The 21,571-nt window shown below is 39.1% G+C and overlaps 1 protein-coding gene across 9 annotated transcripts in view; it reads right to left on the reverse strand.

Moving 5' to 3' along the window:
* LOC120523933 (arf-GAP with Rho-GAP domain, ANK repeat and PH domain-containing protein 1) overlaps positions 1–21,571 on the reverse strand; it is a 391,846-nt gene that overhangs the window by 102,453 nt on the left and 267,822 nt on the right. For all 9 annotated transcript variants that reach the window (XM_039745649.1, XM_039745646.1, XM_039745647.1 and 6 more), the window contains 4 exons: positions 17,835–17,955; positions 12,323–12,516; positions 8,988–9,094; positions 2,912–3,111 (listed from right to left, as the gene is read on the reverse strand). In XM_039745649.1, coding sequence (XP_039601583.1) covers positions 2,912–3,111; positions 8,988–9,094; positions 12,323–12,516; positions 17,835–17,955 — 622 coding nt within the window. The remainder of the gene's footprint in view (positions 1–2,911; positions 3,112–8,987; positions 9,095–12,322; positions 12,517–17,834; positions 17,956–21,571) is intronic.

Consider the following 21,571-nt stretch of genomic DNA (forward strand, 5'->3'; position numbering starts at 1 on the left):
CATTTCTGCTTCTGTTGCTTGGCAGCACAAAATATTCAGCATGTAACAGTAAAGGCAAAAAAAAATAAAACAGGAATTATGACTGTTTGTTCTTCTCCCAATCCATTGTGCAAGACTACAGCTTTACTAATTCTGTTTACTTGTAAACCTTTGCCAGATTTTAGGATTCTGCTCATGCCTAATGTTTTGAACACTGTTTTAAACTACTCTTCTAGATTTGGGATTTACATATACAGAATTTTATTTTTTTATGTGGATTACAATAGTTTCTCTTTACATGTTTAGCTGTATGGATCTGTGCAGAATGTCTAACTCTTCATTCTCGGAAACTGTGGCTTGACTATGGGATCAAAGAATTTGCTTTGTGCATGCACAATATGTTTTGAACGCACTCACATTCCAATGGTGCTTTCTGATCTTTCAAAATTCAGGTTTTCGAGACCTGTAATCAGGTCAGAGTTTGGTAAAATACTGTAACTTGAAAACAGGTTGGCACACTGTATAGGTACTGTTTCTGCCTTGCACCGAAAGCTTGCTGGGATAGGCTCCAGCTGCCCTGTGACCTTGCCTTGGATAAGCAGGTTAGGAAAAATAACTGAGTGGATGGATTGCGGTTGAAAAACAAGAAGTAGTCAAAGTAAAGAAATGTGAATTTGAAAGACAATATTGGTTAGGGAGTCAAAATAATTCAATTAAAACAGAATAAGTTAGAAAATATATGTGTGGCGTTACATTCAATTACAGACAAGGATTGTGCAGGCACTGTAGACTTTAATGAACTAAGTTCAGTAGGTTATTCTTCAAACCACCTCAGCCCATTTCAGGATTGCGAGGGCCAAAGATCTTCTCACCAAAACTGAGCAAATGGCTGAAAAAATGCTGGGCAGGACTCTATAATTCAGTGTTTTTCAACCAGTGTGCTGCAGCACAGTGGTGCACTGTGAAAGCTACCCAGGTGTGCCAGGGTAATAATAGGGTCGCACAGCTGGGTCTGAACCTGAGAGGGACAATATCTTCAGGTTGTCTAGACCTTTCTGGGGAGGACAGAACTACCTGGAGAAGCTGGCATAAAAGCGGCTCCGTGATTGCTGTGTTGCAGACACAGCACTACAGACGTGTGTCCAGGCTGCTAGAGTCCATCTGCCCAGGGTGTGTGGTCGCCTCATAAAATGAGTGGATAGTGAGCTTACGAGTTGCCTCTGAGGCAGAAAGGGTTGGGCAAAAGGGCAAAGCAGCTTGGAGAAGCTACTGAAGTGCTTATTATGTGCTTGTCTGTGAACATTGACCTCAGACTCAGGGAACCTTTTTTTACCAGCTTCTCCCCTAGTCCCACCCCTTCAGACAGTTGAGCATATGTATGAGATATAATATGTTTGTCGTTAGTAAGATAGTGGTGTGCTGTGGGATGTTTTTGATTACAAAAAGTGTGCCACCAAAGAAAAACGGTTGGGAAGCACATCTCTACTCTACCACAGGGACCATTCTCACTCACATACAAACATAAACACACACACAACCCATATTCACACATGGTGAGAATTTGCAGTTGACATTTAATATAACCAAAATAAAAATTAAATAATAAAAAATAAATAACTCTTGTAATGAGTTTGCTTGAGCATATCTGGCCATTGTAATTTTTATGAAATGGGACTTTTAAAGATATTCAGTTATGACAAAAATTAGGAAATAACACAAGTGAAAGGCAAGTTTTATTATAGCGACCAGCCATTATGGATATGTGAATGCGGCACAATGATAGTTAATTATAGGGTGACTAGATTTTCAAAGTCTCAAACTGAAACACTTGTGTAGCGTGTATGGACAGGCATAAAGGCTACACTTATTTGTTTAATGCCTGCTTTAACTCATCATCCTCAAAGGGAGGAGAAAACACTAGTTTTCCAAATGAACACATAGGATTCTTTGCAGTGGTTGAAGAGGAAATAAACAACAACAGCAGCATTTATTTTTTAGTATATTTTCATACAAATGATGTAGATCAAAGTGCCTTACAAGATGTCAAAGAAATAGTTACAAGGAAAGAAAAAGCAAATTAAAATTAGATATGAATAAGAATGAATAACTAGTATACAAAAAATAATGCACAGAAACATAAGATAGGCATGTAATTATAAGTCTAATGCAAGTCTTACAACAAGGACAGGTGGCCAGGGTGGACACAAAAGTTTTTTTTTAAATATCCACTTAAGCTGGAGGAAAAAAAAACAAAATTTGTAAGAGTTCCAGGCCAAAACACTGCCCAGTTGTCAATGGGCATTCTACCTAACATACTGTAAATGGTATTAGGTAGTTCTCTATTGTTTTGTTTTTAATCATAGTCTTAGAGGAATCAACACAGTAGGTATCATGGCAAGAAGGGGTATCCAATTTCATTGAATCATCACAGGTAGCTACAAGTAAATTGCACTACTAAATATATTGTGATGGTGTTTACTTCAGCAAAGCTATATTTTAATTAAATGGGAAACCTGTTACAACCAAGATATTTGATAGTCTACAGTTATTTATCAGGATGTATAGCATGAATCACCATTCATCTTTTGCTAGGACTTTTTGTCACTGTAGTAAATTATAATGACTTTGAAATAGTTAATCATTATAAGCTGCAGATAATGGAGTTGTGACGTTAGTTTAGTGCAAGGTAACTACTGAGCAAATGTTTATTTGTTCTGTGCACAAAAGTTTACATGCAACAGGGCACTGTTTTATTTCTCATTGCTTGTATCAAAAACAAAATAGAGAAAGGGGGGCTTCTTGAAAATGCAAATATGTTCCTCTAATCAGTTCAGCAGCTTCAAAAGCAGTAGATTGATCAAATGGTGACAATATGTATTATTTGATAATATGATTTAATAGAAGGAGGAAAATAAAACCACTCAAAGAGTACCTGCACATCTCTTACAGATGACCACACAAAGGTTGATAGAAGCCCACTCTGGCTTAGCAGCTCCACAATCGGCACAGAAACAGTTGAATTCGACACTCCAGATCTTTTCTGCCACCTCATAATTGGACAAAGCCTCTGCAATAGCATCACACATAGCCTCCATCCACTCATCTTTTTGCTGGTCTGATTCTGCCACAAAGCTGGAAAAATACAAGGTATCAAGTATTATTCTTACAACCTATTGCATATTGGAAAAAAAACACTTTTTGTAGGATTATCCAAGATAAAGAAAGCTTGGAATAGTCCCTCTTTAAAAAAAACAAAAAAAAAACACATTTGAACATCTGTGCTATGTGGGCAGACTACAAAAATTCTGCACTTCCTGGACAGATGTTCACAATCATCAGTCAAAAGTTACAGGTTTTTTCAGTTCAGCTTGGGTGGTCCTATGAATGATGCTCAAATGAAATAAAAAGCATATCTTAAATATAGTGAGTGTGAAATGCACCAGTAAACAATTAATATACGGTATGTCAAATCATACATAGACACATCTAATAGGTTCAGGAGTTTTGATACAAAAACCATTAATTGAAAACTCAGTCATTCCTTTGAATTTAATTTAATACATATAATGCACACATTTTCAATCTTGTCTAAATCCATTTAAATCATAGAGAATTGAGCCTACTGTATTTCAGCAGCACCAGCCGTAAGTCAGGGGCCAACCTTAGAGAGAGTGCCAACTCATTGTAAATCAACTCACTGACAGACAGACAAACAGACAGGCAGACATATAGACAGACAGGCAGGCAGGCAGATAGACAGATAATCAATCAACACATCAATAGATAGACCAATATATATTGTCACGCTTGGGTCACAGATTTGCACAGAAACACAGGAGGTTGTAGAAAACAGGAATTTTATTCAAACACTGCAAACAAACATCTCTTTTTCAAAAGTTTAAACGTGCTCCATGACAAGTCAGAGATGACAGTTCCGCTAGGAGCAGAGAATGTCAGAGAGAGAGAGAGAGAGAGAGATAAAAGCAAAACAATCAATTCCAAAGCTGACAGGCACTGTACAAGGCTTTTAAGTAAGCGGAGTACCGTGCGAGAGGTTTATCACACGTTATAGCGCAAGTAAGAAGGGTAAGGAGCATTGTGAAGGTAGACTGTGTTTCAGGGGTTTTCCCAGGGGCATCTGTGTCCTCTAGGGGTGCGATCACCCCTCCAGCTTACAAACCCAGCTTTATTCACATTCTCGTGAATCAAGCAACTCTCTGTACCAGGTTCAGGTTCATACAGCCATGATAATACATCTACATTGATGTGCTCAGAGCCTGGTCGATGCTTTACCATAAAACTGTAAGGTTGTAAGCCCAGAAACCATCTCATGAGGCGAGAGTTTGTATCTTTCTGACAGTATGACCATTGAAGTGGACCATGATCAGTTACCAAAGTGAAATTTCGACTCCATAAGTAATAACAAAGCACTTCCACAGCCCATCTAATCGCCAAGCGATCCTTCTCAATTGTCAAATAATTATGTTCCCCAGGAAGTAATTTCCTACTCAGATATGTGATTGGGTGTTCTTTGCCATCAAAAATCTGTGACAGGACTGCTCCTACACCAAACACACTCGTGTCCGTTTGTAAGACAAAATCCTTTGAGAAATCGGGGTTCCATAGAACCGGATAAGAAGACAAAGCAGTTTTCAAATCACTGAAGGAACATTCACAAATTTCTGTCCATAAAATAGTAAGTTCTGTAAGAGGAGCAGCCCTATGTGCAAAGTTAGGGATGAACCTTCTGTAGTAATAAGCAACCCCTAGAAAAGCACATACTCGTTTCTGTGTTTTTGGCCTCAGGTAAGCAAGCATTTCTTCTACTTTCCTTAACTGCGGCTGAAGTAAATCCCTGCCCATAGAATAACCTAAGTAGTGAGTCTCAGACATACCCAGTTTACATTTCTTAGGGTTAGCAGTAAGGCCGGCCTGTCTCAAGCTTTCAAGAACAGCTTGAAGACACTCTAAATGTGTTTGCCAATCATTGCTGAAAATCATAACATCGTCAAGGTACACCCCGGAATATTCAGAATGACGACGCAGGATCTGATCCATCATACGCTGGAAAGTTAGAGGTGCTCCATGAAGACCAAACGAGAGTCTTGTAAATTCATAAAGTCCGTCGGGAGTTGCCAATGCTGTTTTCTCACAACTGCTAGCCTCTAGAGGCACCTGCCAATAACCTTTCGTGAGATCTAGCATACAGATATAGCTTGCCTGACCCAGTTTTTGCCTGACCCAACAGTTCGTCAACACGGGGCATTGGAAAAGCATCAAATTTAGAGACCTTATTCAAGCGTCTGAAATCGATACAGAAGCGAACTGAACCGTCTTGCTTTGGGACTAATACAACCGGGCTGCACCAGTCACTTTTACTTTCACGAATTACACCTAATGTCAGCATCTTCTTTACTTCTTCGCGCACAATATTTCATCATGCTTCCGGAATCCGAAATGGCCGCATCTGTACGCGAACATCAGGTTCAGTAGTGATTTTATGTTTTCTAATGTTAGTCTTGCCTGGTAAGTCTGAAAAGACATAAGTGTTTCGTTCAATCAAAGATAACAATTCTGTCTTTTGTGAGTCAGTCAAATCGTTACCAATGGTAACATCGGTCTGAGAAACAGCAGCCAAGGAAGTGTAAACCCCCTGTTGGTCGTGCCATTCTTTCAAGAGATTAATGTGTAAAATCTGGAATGGTTTGCGCCGGCCTGGTATCCTAAACTTGTAATTTACCGGACTCGTATGCTCCTCAATAATCGCGGGGCCCTGCCATTTAGCTAGGAATTTGTGTGGGTCGGATGGAACCAGTAGCAAAACACAATCACCAGGTTTGAATTCACGAAGCTCACTGCGCCTATCGTAAAGACGCTTCTGAGTTTTCTGTTCTCGTTGTTGATGCTCCACAGCAATAGAAGAAAGCATAGAAATTATATCTTGCAACGAAATTACCTGATCTGCAAAGCTTGGTCCTTGGACTGTTGTTTTATTTCCTATCCATTCCTCTCGTACAACATCCAGGATACCTCATGGCCATCTGCCAAATAACAACTCGAATGGACTCAAGCCAGTGGACGCCTGTGGTGATTCTCACACCGTGTACATAACAAAAGGCAGGACAGAGTCCCAGGTTGTGGCATCATTATGAGGGACTCGCATGATCATCTGTTTCAAAGCTTTTTTAAATCGCTCAGTCAAACCATTCATTTATGGATAGTAAACAGTGGTGCTCAATTTCTTAATAGCAAAGCTGTCACACAATTGTTTCATCACACGAGAAGTAAAAGGTGTGCCCTGATCAGTTAAAATTTCTCTAGGGATTCCAACAGGAATAAAAATATCACACAGAGCTTTGGCTACAGCGGAGGATGTTGTCTTTTTCAGGGCAATCACCTCTGTATATCATGTTGCATAGTCAACCAGCACCAGCAAATATTGGTACCCATTTTTAGTCTTAGGTGAAGGGCCGACTACATCTAATCCCACCCGCTGAAAGGGAACTTCTAAAATAGGCATAGGACAAAGGGGAGCCTGAGGAGGTTTATAAGTGGAGACGATCTGGCAGTCAGGACATGAAGTACAGAATCGTTCAACATCTTTTCCCATTGTCAGCCAATAAAATAATTTTGATAACCACTCTCTGGTCTTATCAGCACCCAGGTGCCCTCCCAAGATGTGAGAGTGGGCCAGATGCAAAAGAGTTTCCCTATGTACTTCAGGTACAACTAGTTGTTCAATAAATTCTCCCATTAAATGATCTGAGATCACTCTGAAAAGGCAACCATCGTTTTCTATAAAGTGCGGGGTTTTCAAGCCCCAGGAATCACGCTCTTGGTAATAAGAGTCATTGGCAGAGCGAGCCTGCTTAAATGCATATTCTAATGAGCTATCAGTAGTAATAAGAGTCATTGGCAGAGCGAGGCTGTTTAAATGCATATTCTAATGAGCTATCAATATGCTGCAAACGCACAAAATCTGACTGTTCACAAATGCTCTGTTTGAGTTCGGAGGCGTTTGCAACCTGAGAAGATGTAGATGGACTAGCCTGACACTCTGGAAAATTGTGGGGGTGCACTCAGTCTCGCTGGAGCGACTGGGTTCAATTCTAATTGGGGCTCTAGATTTTCCCCGACCACTACCAGTTCTTCGTCTTTGTTTTCTTCTTCTTCTCCCCACACTGAGTTTAATAGGCGACTGGACAACTGGTGCCCCACATTTATTAATTAGTTTAGGAAAAAGGGCATTTCTCCGTCCTATGAGTAATGGGCAGGGACAGGAGTCTGAAACGGCAGACCAAACTTTAAAGTGGTGACCCTTATAAGTAAAAGGAAGAAGTAATGTCTGATAGTCTTTAACATCACCATGTACACAGCATATCTTTACAGTCTCAGTGTCACTAAGGCATCTGTCATCAAGACAACACAAAGGTCACTGCCCGAGGCCAATAATGCTGAGATCTCTCAGCCTCCCAACTTCACCGGGATCAACAATTTTTTTTTTTTATCCGAAGAATTGGGAATATTTGAGCAACAAACCTCGGCCAATCCAATTTCCATTGATTGAGCTGGAGACAAGCGACATTCTTTCGCCAAGTGACCAGGTTGATCACACCAGAAACATCTTCAGTTGGCTCCACTGCCGAAATATCCTCTGTGACATCCACGGCCTGCTGTTGTCTCCCTAGAAATAGGCATCTCATCCACAACTGGATTTCCCGGGGGCCTACCTGACCCCATTCAATTGTCAGGTACTGCAGCCTGTCTTTGTTGTAGCCGTCGATTGAAGCGGCGAGAATGTCCTGGATGTTCATTCATAGGTTGTGAAGCAGCACTAAACCCACCTCTCTTTCTCCAAGCAGACTGTGAACCTTCCAATCGTCTGGACATAATCGATAATGACTCAACATCATGACGCAGAAACTTATCTCAATGAACTTCAGGTATCCCGGCCAGTAATATATACATGACAACCTTTTCCACAATTTGCTCCATCACATCTCCCTCAAACCAGCAATGCACTTTATGTATCAAACTTTGAATTTGCGCACGGATGGGACCGTCCAAGTTTATTTTCCAGTCGTTAAGTGCAAAACCTTTAGCCAAAAAAGTCACAGTCTTACAGTAAGTAACACAACTTGTTCCTTCAGGAAATCATAACTGCCAAGCTTATTGCAAGGCACATTCTGTAAGGAAAGTAGAGCATCCCCAGACAAAAAAGGTGTGAAAATAACGGCCCAGTGTCGTTTGTCCCATACCAATAAAGTCGCCACTTGCTCAAAGGCTAAAGGAATATCTCTGGATCATCGGATGGATCCATCTTCGTCGGCACATTCTTAGAATGGCTAATGAACCAAAGAAGTGAGTGATTGTTTGGAGATGAAACAACACAGTTTGAATAATACTCCTTTAATGGAAAACAAAAGGCTTTATAAATATAAGATTTTTAATCCAATATTTTATTTATATGTTGTGATGTGAAATGTGCAATTTGCTTCTATGTTTGCACCCCAAAAAGTGTAATTTTTTATTTACAGTACCTATGCTTCAAGTACAGGGTGTTCCACTTCTTTTTGTTCAAGTATCTATTATTCTATTTACTTTTTTTGTTCAAGGAGCTTATCCTGGCAGCACTGGGCAAAAGGCACAAAAAATCAAAACTGAATGGGTGCCAATCCATCATAGGGCATACACAATCACATCAGGTAAAGTCAGAGTTATCAGCTAACCTTACAGTGTGTGTATGTCTTTGAGATGGAAGGAAAATGGAGAATACCCATTGAAAATTTTACTGTAAATAGACAAAGGGAGAATGTACGAACACTGACAGATTGAGTTACACAAACACACGCGAAGTTTGTATATAGGTCCACCTTCACTATCACGCACACTGAAGATGCATGTGCAGTGTAAAGATTTGTTTTAATTTTGTTTATTAATTCCTCTTTTTTTCTTTCAAAAAAGTAAATTAACTTTAAAAGTAATCAACGTTCAGAATACAGACTTACCAAAAAATCCTGTATGGAGTGGTGAGGTCAAAAGCTCGTCTGTCAGCATCTTTCACATTACCCAAGTTCATTTCGATGGCAGTAATACCAATACCCAGCCGATGATCCTAAGTAAAGAGAGATCTATACACTGTCAATGCCTGTTATATTTTATACTATACTGTATGTTTGTGACATAACTTAAAACATTTGTTATTCCTGTGCTGACTCAAAGGTGATGGTGCTTTTCACCTGGCGAGACACAATTAGCATAGGGAGAGGTAGACAGCTGCAAAGCTTGACATTGACAACTAGGATTCAATACTCCATGAGCACTCGCTTCACTTTTGAATACCACCTCTTCACAAAATGTCCCAAGAATGCTTAAGCATTTCTCACTTCTGCTTTGTTCTGGATATTTAGAGCTTTATCAGACCGTCAACTAACCAATTTTATGTTATATAACGGTTTAGCATCTTGTCTGACGGCTATCTGTGTGTTATACTTTAAAACTTGCTTTCTTTTGGTCAACTCTGAAATGTACTTTTAGTACTGTGTCTGATTTATCAGTTGGCTAATTAGGAATTGGTGTCACCAAGTAGAAATGGCACATAGTGTAGCTGACAGAGAGAGAAAGACCCACAACAGCCATAGAAATGTAAATGTCAGAGCACTAAGAGCAACAATACTAGAAAGCTGTAATCTCTGTACATGCAAAGGCTGATCCAGAACTGCTTTTAGTGAAGACATGTGAGAGAGTGAGACAGACAGACAGGCAGAGTTCCCTGTAAGAAAGAGCGCAGCATTTCTTGTGGGAACAATGGGACAGGCACATTCTGACTTAGACAGGGAAGCTATGAAGGGTGGTCATGAGGCTGAAATCCCAAATGGTTAATAGTGAGCAGCTCATGATCTTAACTCAGAAGAGCTGAAATTGTGTTGGAATTCTCTGTCTCTGTCCACAAAGTGCCATCTTGCATGTTTTCCTTTTTCCACATCAAATTAATGCTGGCTTTGCACTTTGCATTCCAAGTTCTGTGAAATACAAAATGGCGTAATTTCATCTGAGTTTACATCTATTTTTCACCTAAATGAAATAACTGGTGTGCCAACAGTGTTTCAGATTGGTAGATTTTTTTCTTCATCACGTGTAGTTGACCAATAGTAAATGTGACACTTTTTCAGTGATTATTTTCTAGTTTTCTGCAGAAGAGAGAACTTGACTTCTGGGCAGAAATGTTCAATAATGTCAATAACAACAGTAGGAGAGGAATTGGTAAAGTAAAACAGGATACGCAAGTGCAGTCAAGTGTGAGTTGCAGGAGAGAGCCAGCGATTCACACCTAGGTAGCAGTGTTCAATGGGATAGCTTGCAGCAGTAATGGGGGTCTTTCATTTAAATATACTAACAAAATTACTGACAATGTCTTTTTCCATTTTAAATTTGGAAGTTATAATACATAACATGAAAACTAATGAAATAATTAAAATTTAAAAACACAACACCCATTGGCACTTCTAGTGCTAAGCCACTTCTTAAAAGTACAGTACTGAATCAAAATGCTATAGTGATGGAAAAAAGAAACGCAAAACTTATTGTGGACCTGAAATATCAGCCTTCATTGTGGAAATAATAAGCAAATCCTTGCCCTGCTGTATAGTCAGAGATCTTTCAGCCTGTCCCTTGGTTTCCTAATGGTCTTGTGACAACTTTAGCAATTAGTATAGCTTTTAGATCTGAAACAATCTCTTAGATGTACCAGATCTTCATCAATCATGTTTTTTGCCTGTTTTGCTGAAACCTTGTCTGCAGTCAGGAAACAAGGAGCAATACAATCCATAGAACCTGATAATTCTGTTTGTCTTCACATTGTCTGGTGACATTCAGGGCATTTTGGAATGCACAGAAAACTGACTAAGTGTGGCCTTTGTCTTGCTAATCCTAATCATTGAATGGAAATCTTTTCAAAGGTGACCTGATCAGGAATTGTTCAATTGTAAATTGTTGGGTAAACATGCACTTAAAGAGCTTCTATGTGCTTGGCAGGTTGCAATGTCTTGTTCTAAAAGCTGTATTGCTTGTCAGATGTGCAAGAAAAAACAGTCAAATTTTGGAAAAGTGTTTAAGCTAAATCAAGTTTTCCTCATTCTGGATAAATGTTTTTCCCACATTTATAGGCAGAATTTTTACTTTTCCTGAGAGATACCTGTAGACGGTTTTCTTAGGACTGATTTTTTTTTGCTTGCCTTTTCAAAATATTTACAGTATGCTGGCTTCTTGTGTACTGAGACACTAATGTTATATGTTTACTGATTCTAAATGGAAGAAAATGAGATTAATCTGGAAAGAAAAAAGACATCCCCTACATTTAAAAACAAGTTGGCATGGATGAGATACAAACTTGTTCTTCGGTCATTTTGGAATTCTATTAATTAAAATATATCTTAGACAAATGAGAAAAGCAATACTTTATCAATGCAAGTATGACCAAAACATCTGGAATGCTGTACTAATGTAGTCTGGAAATCATTCAATGGCTTGCAAAAGTTTGGGCATCCTTGCTTAAAATGTCTGTTACTATGAATACTTACAGTATCTCACAAAAGTGAGTACACCCCTCACACTTTTGTAAATATTTTATATCTTTTCATGGGACAACACTGAAGATATGACATTTTGATATAATGTAAAGTAGTCAGTGTACATCTTGTATAACAGTGTAAATTTGCTGTTCCCTCAAAATAACTCAACACACAGCCATTAATGTCTAAACCACTGACAACAAAACTATTAACCATGGGGGTGGATCAGTGATGCTTTGGGCTTGTGTAGCAGCCAATGGGACAGTTAACATGTCATTAGTAGAGGGAAGAATAGATTCAAATAAATATCAGCAAATTCTGGAAGCAAACTTCATAACTTCTGTAAAAAAAAAGTTGAAATTAAAAGAGAATGGGTCCTACAACAAGATAACGTTCTGAAACACACCTCAAAATCTGCAATGGAATACCTTGAAAGGCACAAGCTCACGGTTTTGCGGTAGCCCTCACAATCCCCTGACCTAAATATCAATAGAAAAATCTGTGGATAGATCTCAAAAGAGCAATGCATGCAATATGGCCCAGGAATCTCCCAGAATTAGAAGCCTTCTGCAAGGACGAATGGGTGAAAATACCCCAAGTATGAACTGAAACACTCTTAGCTGGCTACAAAAAGCATTTATAAGTTGTGATACTTGCCAAAGGGGGTGTTATTAAGTGCTGACCATGTTGGGTGCCCAAACTTTTGCTTCAGAGAGTAAAAATGGGAACTCAAAATGCAAACAACACATAATATATGAGGGAAAATATCAAACCTCCATATTCTTGTAAAGAAAGACTTTATCTCCTGAAACAACAACATAGAGTTTGGAGCGTAATCCTCTTAGTTCAAGGTAGCCTTGCTTCTCTTCTGAAGCTGTAGATGATGATTGGAATATAGATTCACTGCTGGATGATTTCTGGTCTTTAATGGTCTGCTGGAGCACTGACACCCATTCATTACGATCGACTGTAAATAAATTAATTTTTTATGTCATCTCACAAACTTGAAATCAAAATTAAAATAACATCATGCACATTACCTGTGGCTATAATGTTCTCTTCTTCTAAGATCTCATTCAGACAATGACATGATAGATAGATAGATAGATAGATAGATAGATAGATAGATAGATAGATAGATAGACAGACAGACAGACAGACAGACAGACAGATAGATAGATAGATAGATCTTCTCCTAGACAAGTACAACTATGTCATCAGTTTTCACCCACGTACTTCAAGCACCGACAGCTCCACCCCATAACTCCAGCTTTCACATCCCCCCCCACACACACTCTGACACACAGCCACACACAGAGTTCATTCACATGTTGAGCAAATACTAATTTTACCAAGGGCTGACAGACAGGAATCAACATAGGCTGTTGGGCACCATACTCACAGACAGCATGTGCTATGATTCTTCTTCAGCATGCAGGTCAGCAGCATGCATGATTAATTATTAAAGCAGAGAACGTGGGATTACTTAAATTCATTAAAAAAAAAAATTAAAATGGCTTTTCTTCTGAATACTTTATCAATTTTTTTAATTCCCCGAATTACCTAATAAAGTCAACAGCAGCAAAAAATTGTGATTTTGTGTTTGTTTTTTAACACTACAATAAAGTCAGAAGAACCCGTGCACAAGGCATCATTTTAGGAAGGTTCAGAAAACAGTATGATCAGCTTTGTTAATCAGCCAGTGAAGTAGGTCTTTATGGTTGTTACATGATCACATTCACTGTCAAAATGAAGAGCATCCTGTTCTTATGTGAACTGGGAGATTTTTAACATTTACCACTAACTTACAGCATTATGGCTTTGCATCAAAAACAATTTTTATCAAGGAGCTTCACAGCAGAAAAGAATATAATAGTATCTTACAAAATCAAATTCAAATTCAATATTATAGTGGCAAAATAAGATTTTTCAATAATTCAATATGTAAAATATGATACTCTAACTTAAATTTTAAAAGAAATGCTGCTTCTCTGGATTTAATTAATCACCCTTCAAACTGTGACTTTCTGCTGATTAGTCATGGCTGGTGGCTTAATGAGTGCAGGTCATGTGTATTCACAGACTGACATGTTTTCTCAATAATGGGTATGAGGGGTCTCGTTTCATGCAGAGTTCTGTGGTGTCCACCGTCCCTGGGATTTTTCTCTGAAGTGAGCTGAAGGAGTATGACATACTGTAATCCCTCAAGTAGTGAAGAAAGCCACTGTTTTGTGGTCTTTCGAATACGAGTAGAGAATTTGGTATTATAATTGCAACATCATCCACGTCATATTAAGCAAAAGGCTTTTTTGGCAAAATACTATGACTTAACAGAGTATACACACAGCTGAAAAATGAATTATTGAAATATACTACGTTGCATAAAACCACTAATACATACAGTGTAAAGTCATCATTATTTTTTGCATGATAAAAGATTTATCCATTCAGTATTTTTAATGCAAACTACTGTACTATAACAATACATTTCCAAAGTGAAAATAAACCATTTTCTGTAGATATATAAATTGAAGAAGAAAAACTCAAAAGTTAGTGTTTGCATAAGTATTTAAACTTTTGTTCTTTGGAGGTTTGAGGTTTACAAAATGACAAAATTAACCACAAATGACAAAGTGTAGGTGCATGTTATTCTAGGGAGCCTCTTGAACCCGCTACTGCTGACATTCGTACCCAAGGGATGAGCCAACAGATGAGGTCACAACACACAAACCAAACGGGTATGTGCATTAGCGTTCCAGTGCTATTATCTAAAACAGTCAAAACAAACAGTGTTCAAAATAAATTGAAGTGCAAAAATTCAATTTAATAAATAACCCATAAAAAGTAGTGACTGTGGAGGATAGATAGAACCCTTCTGCTTCTTACATGTCTGCTGCAGCTACTCTACACGATGATCAATTTGACTGTACATGTATTTACTGGTCTGTTTATGTGTTCGCACAGACTCATGGCTGTCATGGCTGCTAAAAGTGCATATAAGTAGTATAAGGCGAAATACTGACTTGAAAGGGCATAAATACTCCTGCAATCAATTATTTTGTGCTAAATATTTGTAATCAATTCAGACCACTTTGCAAAGATGTGTTTTTACTTTGACATTAAATAGTCTTTTTCTATTGACCAATTTCAAAAAAACAAATGAGGGTGAGTGGGGCTCTATATAAAATATACATAGACAGCGTTACACAGAGCCTACAATATCTGCATACATGTCAAAGCAAATACTTGAAAATGTATTTACTCTGGTCTCACTGAAGGCAAGGGAAAAAAGTGTTATTAAATAACAAATCTCTAGAGCCTAGAGATTTTTCCGATTATTCTACAACCCAGGAACTAAGATAGAGGTAGAAAAAATATATATTTTTCTTCAGATAAAAGATTTGGGAGCATCACCTTTTTCCTTCAAACACAGCTACAGCTGAAGAAATAGAATTGCAATGAGTACTTCCTAACAAGCACCAATAAAATGCACACATATTCTGAAACAACATAAAACAGGAAGAAAAAGAACAAGATTGGATATTTGATAAACAAACATGATTGACATTCTTGATAGAGCTCATAAACAGAACATTCTAAAGAAAACCAAACTTGTCAGAGCCATATTCCATTAATCAGTTCAAACAACTCCTGGTAACGTACCAATATGACCACCGACAAACACCAACACATGAATAGTTAGCTAGGAGGCGCACTTCAACATGGTCAATCAATTTAATTAAACATCACTTTAGCGCACTGATGAGCTACTATACAACTTCTTATAGTCTGATTACCGGCATAACCTTTTCAGTTTCATTAGTTGCATCAGCTTCATTAATTTACACTAGTTTGAATGCTATTTCAGATAGATAGATAGATAGATAGATAGATAGATAGATAGATAGATAGATAGATAGATAGATATCCAAGGTGGAGAGTGCAAGGCAGGTATAACAGTCAATAACACTGCATAATGTTAACGTTTACCACCCCGGGTGGAATTGAAGAGTCGCATAGTGTGGTGGAGGAACGATCTCCTCAGTCTGTCAGTGGAGCAGGACAGTGACAGCAGTTTGTTGCTGAAGCTGCTCCTCTGTCTGGAGATGATACTGTTCAGTGGATTCTCCATGATTGACAGGAGCCTGCTCAGCACCCATCGCTCTGCCACGGATGTCAGACTGTCCAGCTCTTTGCCTACAATAGAGCCTACCTTCCTCACCAGTTTCTCCAGGCGTGAGGTGTCCCTCTTCTTTATGCTGCCTCCCCAGCACACCACCGCGTAGAAGAGGACGCTCACCACAACCATCTGATAGAACATCTGCAACATCTTATCGCAGATGTTGAAGGACTCCAGCCTTCCAAGGAAGTATAGTCGGCTCTGTCCTCTCTTGCATAGAGCATCAGTATTGGCAGTCCAGTCCAGTTTATCATCCAGCTGCACTCCCAGGTATTTATAGGCCTGCACTCTCTGCATACAGTCACCTCTGATGACCATGGGGTCCATGAGGGGCCTGTGCCTCTAAAATCCACTACCAGCTCCTTGGTTTTGCTGGTGTTCAGTTGTAGGTGGTTTGAGTCGCACCATTTAACAATGTCCTTGATTAGGTTCCTATACTCTTCCTCCTGCCCACTCCTGATGCAGCCCATGACGGGAGTGTCATCAGTGAACTTTTGCACGTAGCAGGATTCAGTGTTGTATTGAAAGTCCGATGTATATAGGCTGAACAGGACCGAAGAAAGCATAGATCCCCTGCGGTCCTCCTGTGGTGCTGACCACAATGTCAGACCTGCAGTTCCCGAGACGCACATACTGAGGTCTGTCTGTAAGATAGTCCACCATCCATACCATCAGGTATGAATCTACTCCCATCTCTGTCAGCTTGTCCCTAAGGAGCAGAGATTGGATGGTGTTGAAGGAGCTAGAGAAGTCCAGAAACATAATTCTTACTGCACCACTGCCGCTGTCCAAGTGTGAAAGGGATCGGTGTAGCATGTAGATGATGGCATCCTCCGCTCCCACCTTCTCCTGGTATGCGAACTGCACAGGGTTGAGGGCATGGCAGACCTGTGGTCTCAGGTGGTGAAGCCGCAGCCACTCCATGGTCTTCATCACATGTGACCTCAGGGTGACAAAAGGGTTCACGACAAAGTATTAATGTGTGGAGCTTTAATATCTATACAAACACTGCCTTTTGAGTTTTTCTTCTTCGGTTAAATATCTACAGAAAATAATTTATTTGGACTTCGGAAATGTACTGTTACAACATTAAAAATACTGAATGGATAAATATGTGTACAAATCTTTTGTCACGTAGAAAACTAGGATGACTTTCAAGGGGATTGAATACTTTTGCATGCCACTGTATTGTTCAACTGATACATGCTGTGATGGACGCCCTAAAAGTGCAGATAATTAATCATGGTAAATTAATACATTATGCTCTAATGTAGAGGTGGACAACCTACACTTGAACTTCATCTTGCTTTATATTTTGAACCATCAACAGTGCCATGATTATCTTGGGCATTTTGAATTATTTTACTACCTTGCATGTACTGAAATTATTATTTTGTGATAGCTATGACACAGTTTTTTTTTTTGCCTTTTCAATCTTCATTTAAAATGATGGTTTTGACTTCTTACTAAAATCTTCTTAATCATTTAGACCTTTTGCACACCAACAATAATAATATAATAATAATAATTCTATGTCCTTATCTGTTCTGGTACTTCCATTTTATGATTCACCTGCCCTTGTCCTTTTTGGGATAAGCTTTTTTTCTTTGATGCACAATACCAGGCTGTACCTCTGCCATTATGAATACTGAAAATTATTGTAATGTTAACTAAATATTTATTTGTAATATCAGTAGTAATAGTGAAAAGTGTAAAGAGCACTGTGAAAAGTCTTAGTTGCATGCTTGACCAATATGCAACACATTGCCACTCTCCAATGCCATGATAAACAAGAATGTTTTAAAATACTGTGCCATTCCACTTTCACTTCCACTTCTCTTTAATGCAAAATAGCTTAGAAATCAGTCATTGCTGATAATAAAATTAATTTAATAGCTTGTTAATGCTTTCATTGTACTATGTCAGGTCATTCTAATATTGGAGATTTTCACTTATCATCCTAATGATTTGTGTTCTATTGAATTGTGAATTGGCCTGGATAATAATCCTGTAAATTTCTATTGGTTAAGTATTGTTTTTTTCATAGAAAATGCAGAACTTCTTTTAGACACAGCATGACCAATTGACAAAACTCTTCAACTTACAGTCACTCTCTGCACGAAAAACAAAAGTCCTGTTGCCAGTGACCACTTCAAACTTCTGATCCCCAACATTATTGATCTGTGTAATTGAAGCAGTTGGGATAAATCGCTTTGAATATACTTCCTAAAAGAAAGAAAAAAGAAAAAAAGCAAATATGAGTGGTATTCATAGCACTTGACACTTTTAGAACATGTACTATATAGTTCATAGTAACACATAAACCAACACAATTATTTTAAGCTTAATGGTTCAAGATGTGACATGTCAACATATTAATTTAAAGTGTAAAACTTAAAATTAGGCCTGCAACATTAAAATTACTTCCTACTCCAAATACTAAAGGTCCACAGGACTCCTGCTACACTCCTTGGCTCAAATAGCAACCAAGTTCTGCATATTCTATAAAGCGATAGATAGATAGATAGATAGATAGATAGATAGATAGATAGATAGATAGATAGATAGATAGATAGATAGATAGATAGATAGATAGACTTTAAATCTTGAGGGAAATTCAAATACCAGTAGCCATGAATTAATTATACCAAGTTAAACACAAACATTCAAGTGCACTTACTACACAAATAACAAATATTGTACAAATAATACAATCACAGTGCACAAGATGGTACATACAATAATCCCAATGCAGTGAGAATTGCGCAAATCATACTACTACCAAAGCGACATGTGGCACATAATATCAAAGTTACATATACTAAAGTGATGTAATGTCAAAGTAAAATATCAGCTTATGCAGATAGGGTAATAACAAAACAAACAAAAAAAAAGTCATACAGTAATGACCAAGTAGTGAGATATCAGATGCACGTAGTGCATATCTAATACATCTAGTATAGCTTATGAGCAGAGGAGGAGTATCAGGTTCAAAGCTCAACCACTACCTGCCCCTGTTGTAAAGAGTTGAAGAGTTTAATGGCTCTGGGGACAAAAGATCTCTTCTATCTGTCCGTATTGCAGTTCTATGATAGCAGCCTACCACTAAACAGATGCTTAATTGTGATGATGTATAGTGTGTGATGTTCATTAGTGATAGTGAATAACAACTTTAATAATATCCTACTATCTGCTACTATCATCAGAGTGTCAATTTCCGTTCCAACTACAGATCCTGCTCACCTGATCAGCTTGTCAATAAAATCAACATCCCTCTTCTTCAAGCTAACCCCAGTACACCACAGCATAGAATAGTGTACTGGCAACCACAGACTGATAGAACATCTGCAGGAGTTTTTTACATATGTTAAAGGAGCCAAGCCCAGCACCTTCATAAAATAGAGCTGGCTTTGCCCTTCCCAGAAAGAGCCTTTGTGTTATCTGACCGGTCCAGCCTGTCACCAAACTTCACTCCAAGTTATTTATAGGTTTTGATCCACTCCACATCATCTCCTTCAATGGAGACAGGTCTCAATGGAGGTCTGTACCTATGGTACTCCACGGCCATCTCCTTGGTTTTGGAAGAGTTGAACAGCTGTTGGTTTAACTGACACCATCTCACAAAATCATTCACCACACTCCTGTGCTCCTCCTCCCATCCATTTCTGACACACTTTACCTCACACCTTGAGAAATTCTGCATGTGGCATGTCCCTTACTTGTAGCTAAAGTCCAATTGGTGCAGGGTGAAGAGTAAAGGAGAAACAACAGTCCCCTGTGGAGCTCCTGTGCTGCTGATTACAGCCTTTGATGTGCAGTTCCCCAGTCTGACAAATTCAGGTCTACCAGTGAGGTAATCTGTAATCTAGTTCGTGGACAGTTTGTCCCTCAGTAGAAGGAGCTGGATGGTGTTGAAGGCACTGGAAAAGTCTAAGATCATGAGCCTCACTAGTGATGGTCTAGTGAAGAAGGTAGACAATGGCATCATCCACACTCACCTTCTCTCGATAGGCACACTGCAGGTGATCTAGTGCATGATTCACCTGTGGTGTGAGGAGATGAAGAAGTAGTCACTCCAGGGTCTTCATGATATGTGATGTTAAGGCCACAAGCCTGAAGTCATTGAGTTCACTGGATTCCACTTTCTTGGGAATCGGGATGAGACAGGTCTTCCACAGTGTGGGGACCCTCCCTAGTCACAGGCTCAGGTTGAAAATGTGCTAAAGGGGTCCTGCCAGTTCAGTAGCAGAGGCCCTTAGAAGTCTTGGACACACCTTATCTGGCCCATCTGCCTTCATAGACCACAGCCTCCTCAGTTCTCCTCTAACCTGGTCTGCAGTGATGATGTGAGAAAGCACGGGGATTGTTAGCACCTTTTGAGGTGCAACTTTGCTGGTGGGAGCAAAGGGTTGTGAGGAAGTGGGTGCTGGTTAGTGAATGTGTGACAGGTAAAGCAGGAGCAAGGCAGTGAAACTGGTTGTAGAAGAGATTGAACTCATTTGCTCTCGCCAGATGGTCCTCTGTTGTACAGCTGTTCTTTATCTTATAGCCTGTGATGGTCTTCATACCATCCTACACCACCCTAATGTTATTTTGCTGCCACTTGTATTTTACTTTCTTACTGTAGGACTCATTAGCTTCTCTTAGTCAAACCTTAAGACCTTTATGAACACTCCTCAGCTCTGCCTGGTCCTTGTTTTTTAAGGCTCTCTTTTTCTTATTAAGAAGGTCCTTAATATCTCTGGTAATCCAGGACTTGTTATTAGCAAAGCAGTGTACAGTTTTTAACAGGGACAACAGTGTCAATATAGAGGTTCAGACAGTCTGTCATGCAGCTTGTAATCCCCTCGATAGCCTCTCCAAGTGGTTCCTGCAGAACACTCCAGTAAGTAGGCTCCAATCAGTCTCTAAGGGCATTTTCTGCTTCAATAGACCATTTTCTGAAGGAGCACCCAGTTGTGGGTTGTCTTTGAACTTAGTGACTGCAATGAAAGCCTCTTGGTGTTGCATCTGAATTCTCACAACAGTAGCGAGTATGACATCACACACCTTCCCTGCGTCTACCAATAGAAGAACATAAACAACATCAATGGCGTAAGAAAAACCCCTGGGCATATAGTGTGGATGGACTAACAGTTAAATGTTCCGATTGTTTCCTTGTGCAAAGGACAAGGGGTGTTACATGCACTGGGTTATACCATCTGATGTTAATACACCGTGAGAGTTTCCCACCTTTGGTTTTGACACAATGTTTAGCATCCCTGTCACCTCCTATAGTTTTGAACCATGGAATGTCCACACTAGCATAGGGAAAGCTGTCAGTTTGCCATGTCTTTATTAGACAGAACAAACTGCACTCCCAATAGACCCAATGGTTTTTAATTAGTGCTGTTAACGTATCTGTCTTGTTATCCAGCAAGTTAACATTCCCCATTACTGCCGATGGAATAGATGGTTTATATTTTCTGTGTTTGTTTGCAGGCTTTGCCTTTACCTTAGCACCAGACCAGCATCCCCAAAACCCATGCCTCAGTTTTTCCAGATTGGTCTGTGCTCTGCCGGGACGTCTGTTCATTTGAAGTGCAAGTAGCTCTTCCTTTGTGCAAACAAATTTCCACATTAAAAGGATTAAAACTGCAACTTTGAAGAACCTTTTCAGAATTCATTTTAGATTATGTAGGTATACATTTATGCATTATAGGAGTTTGTATTATAGTCAGGATTTCCACTGACCACTTGAAATATTGAAGTGTAGCTTAAAATCAATGACTGCAAATTTATAACATGGCAGAAAGCAAAAGTAGAACACTTTTATGACACTGTAAGGTATCTTTTCATTTGA

The sequence above is a fragment of the Polypterus senegalus genome, chromosome 2 (genome assembly GCF_016835505.1).
Source record: "Polypterus senegalus isolate Bchr_013 chromosome 2, ASM1683550v1, whole genome shotgun sequence".
NCBI lineage: Eukaryota > Metazoa > Chordata > Cladistia > Polypteriformes > Polypteridae > Polypterus > Polypterus senegalus.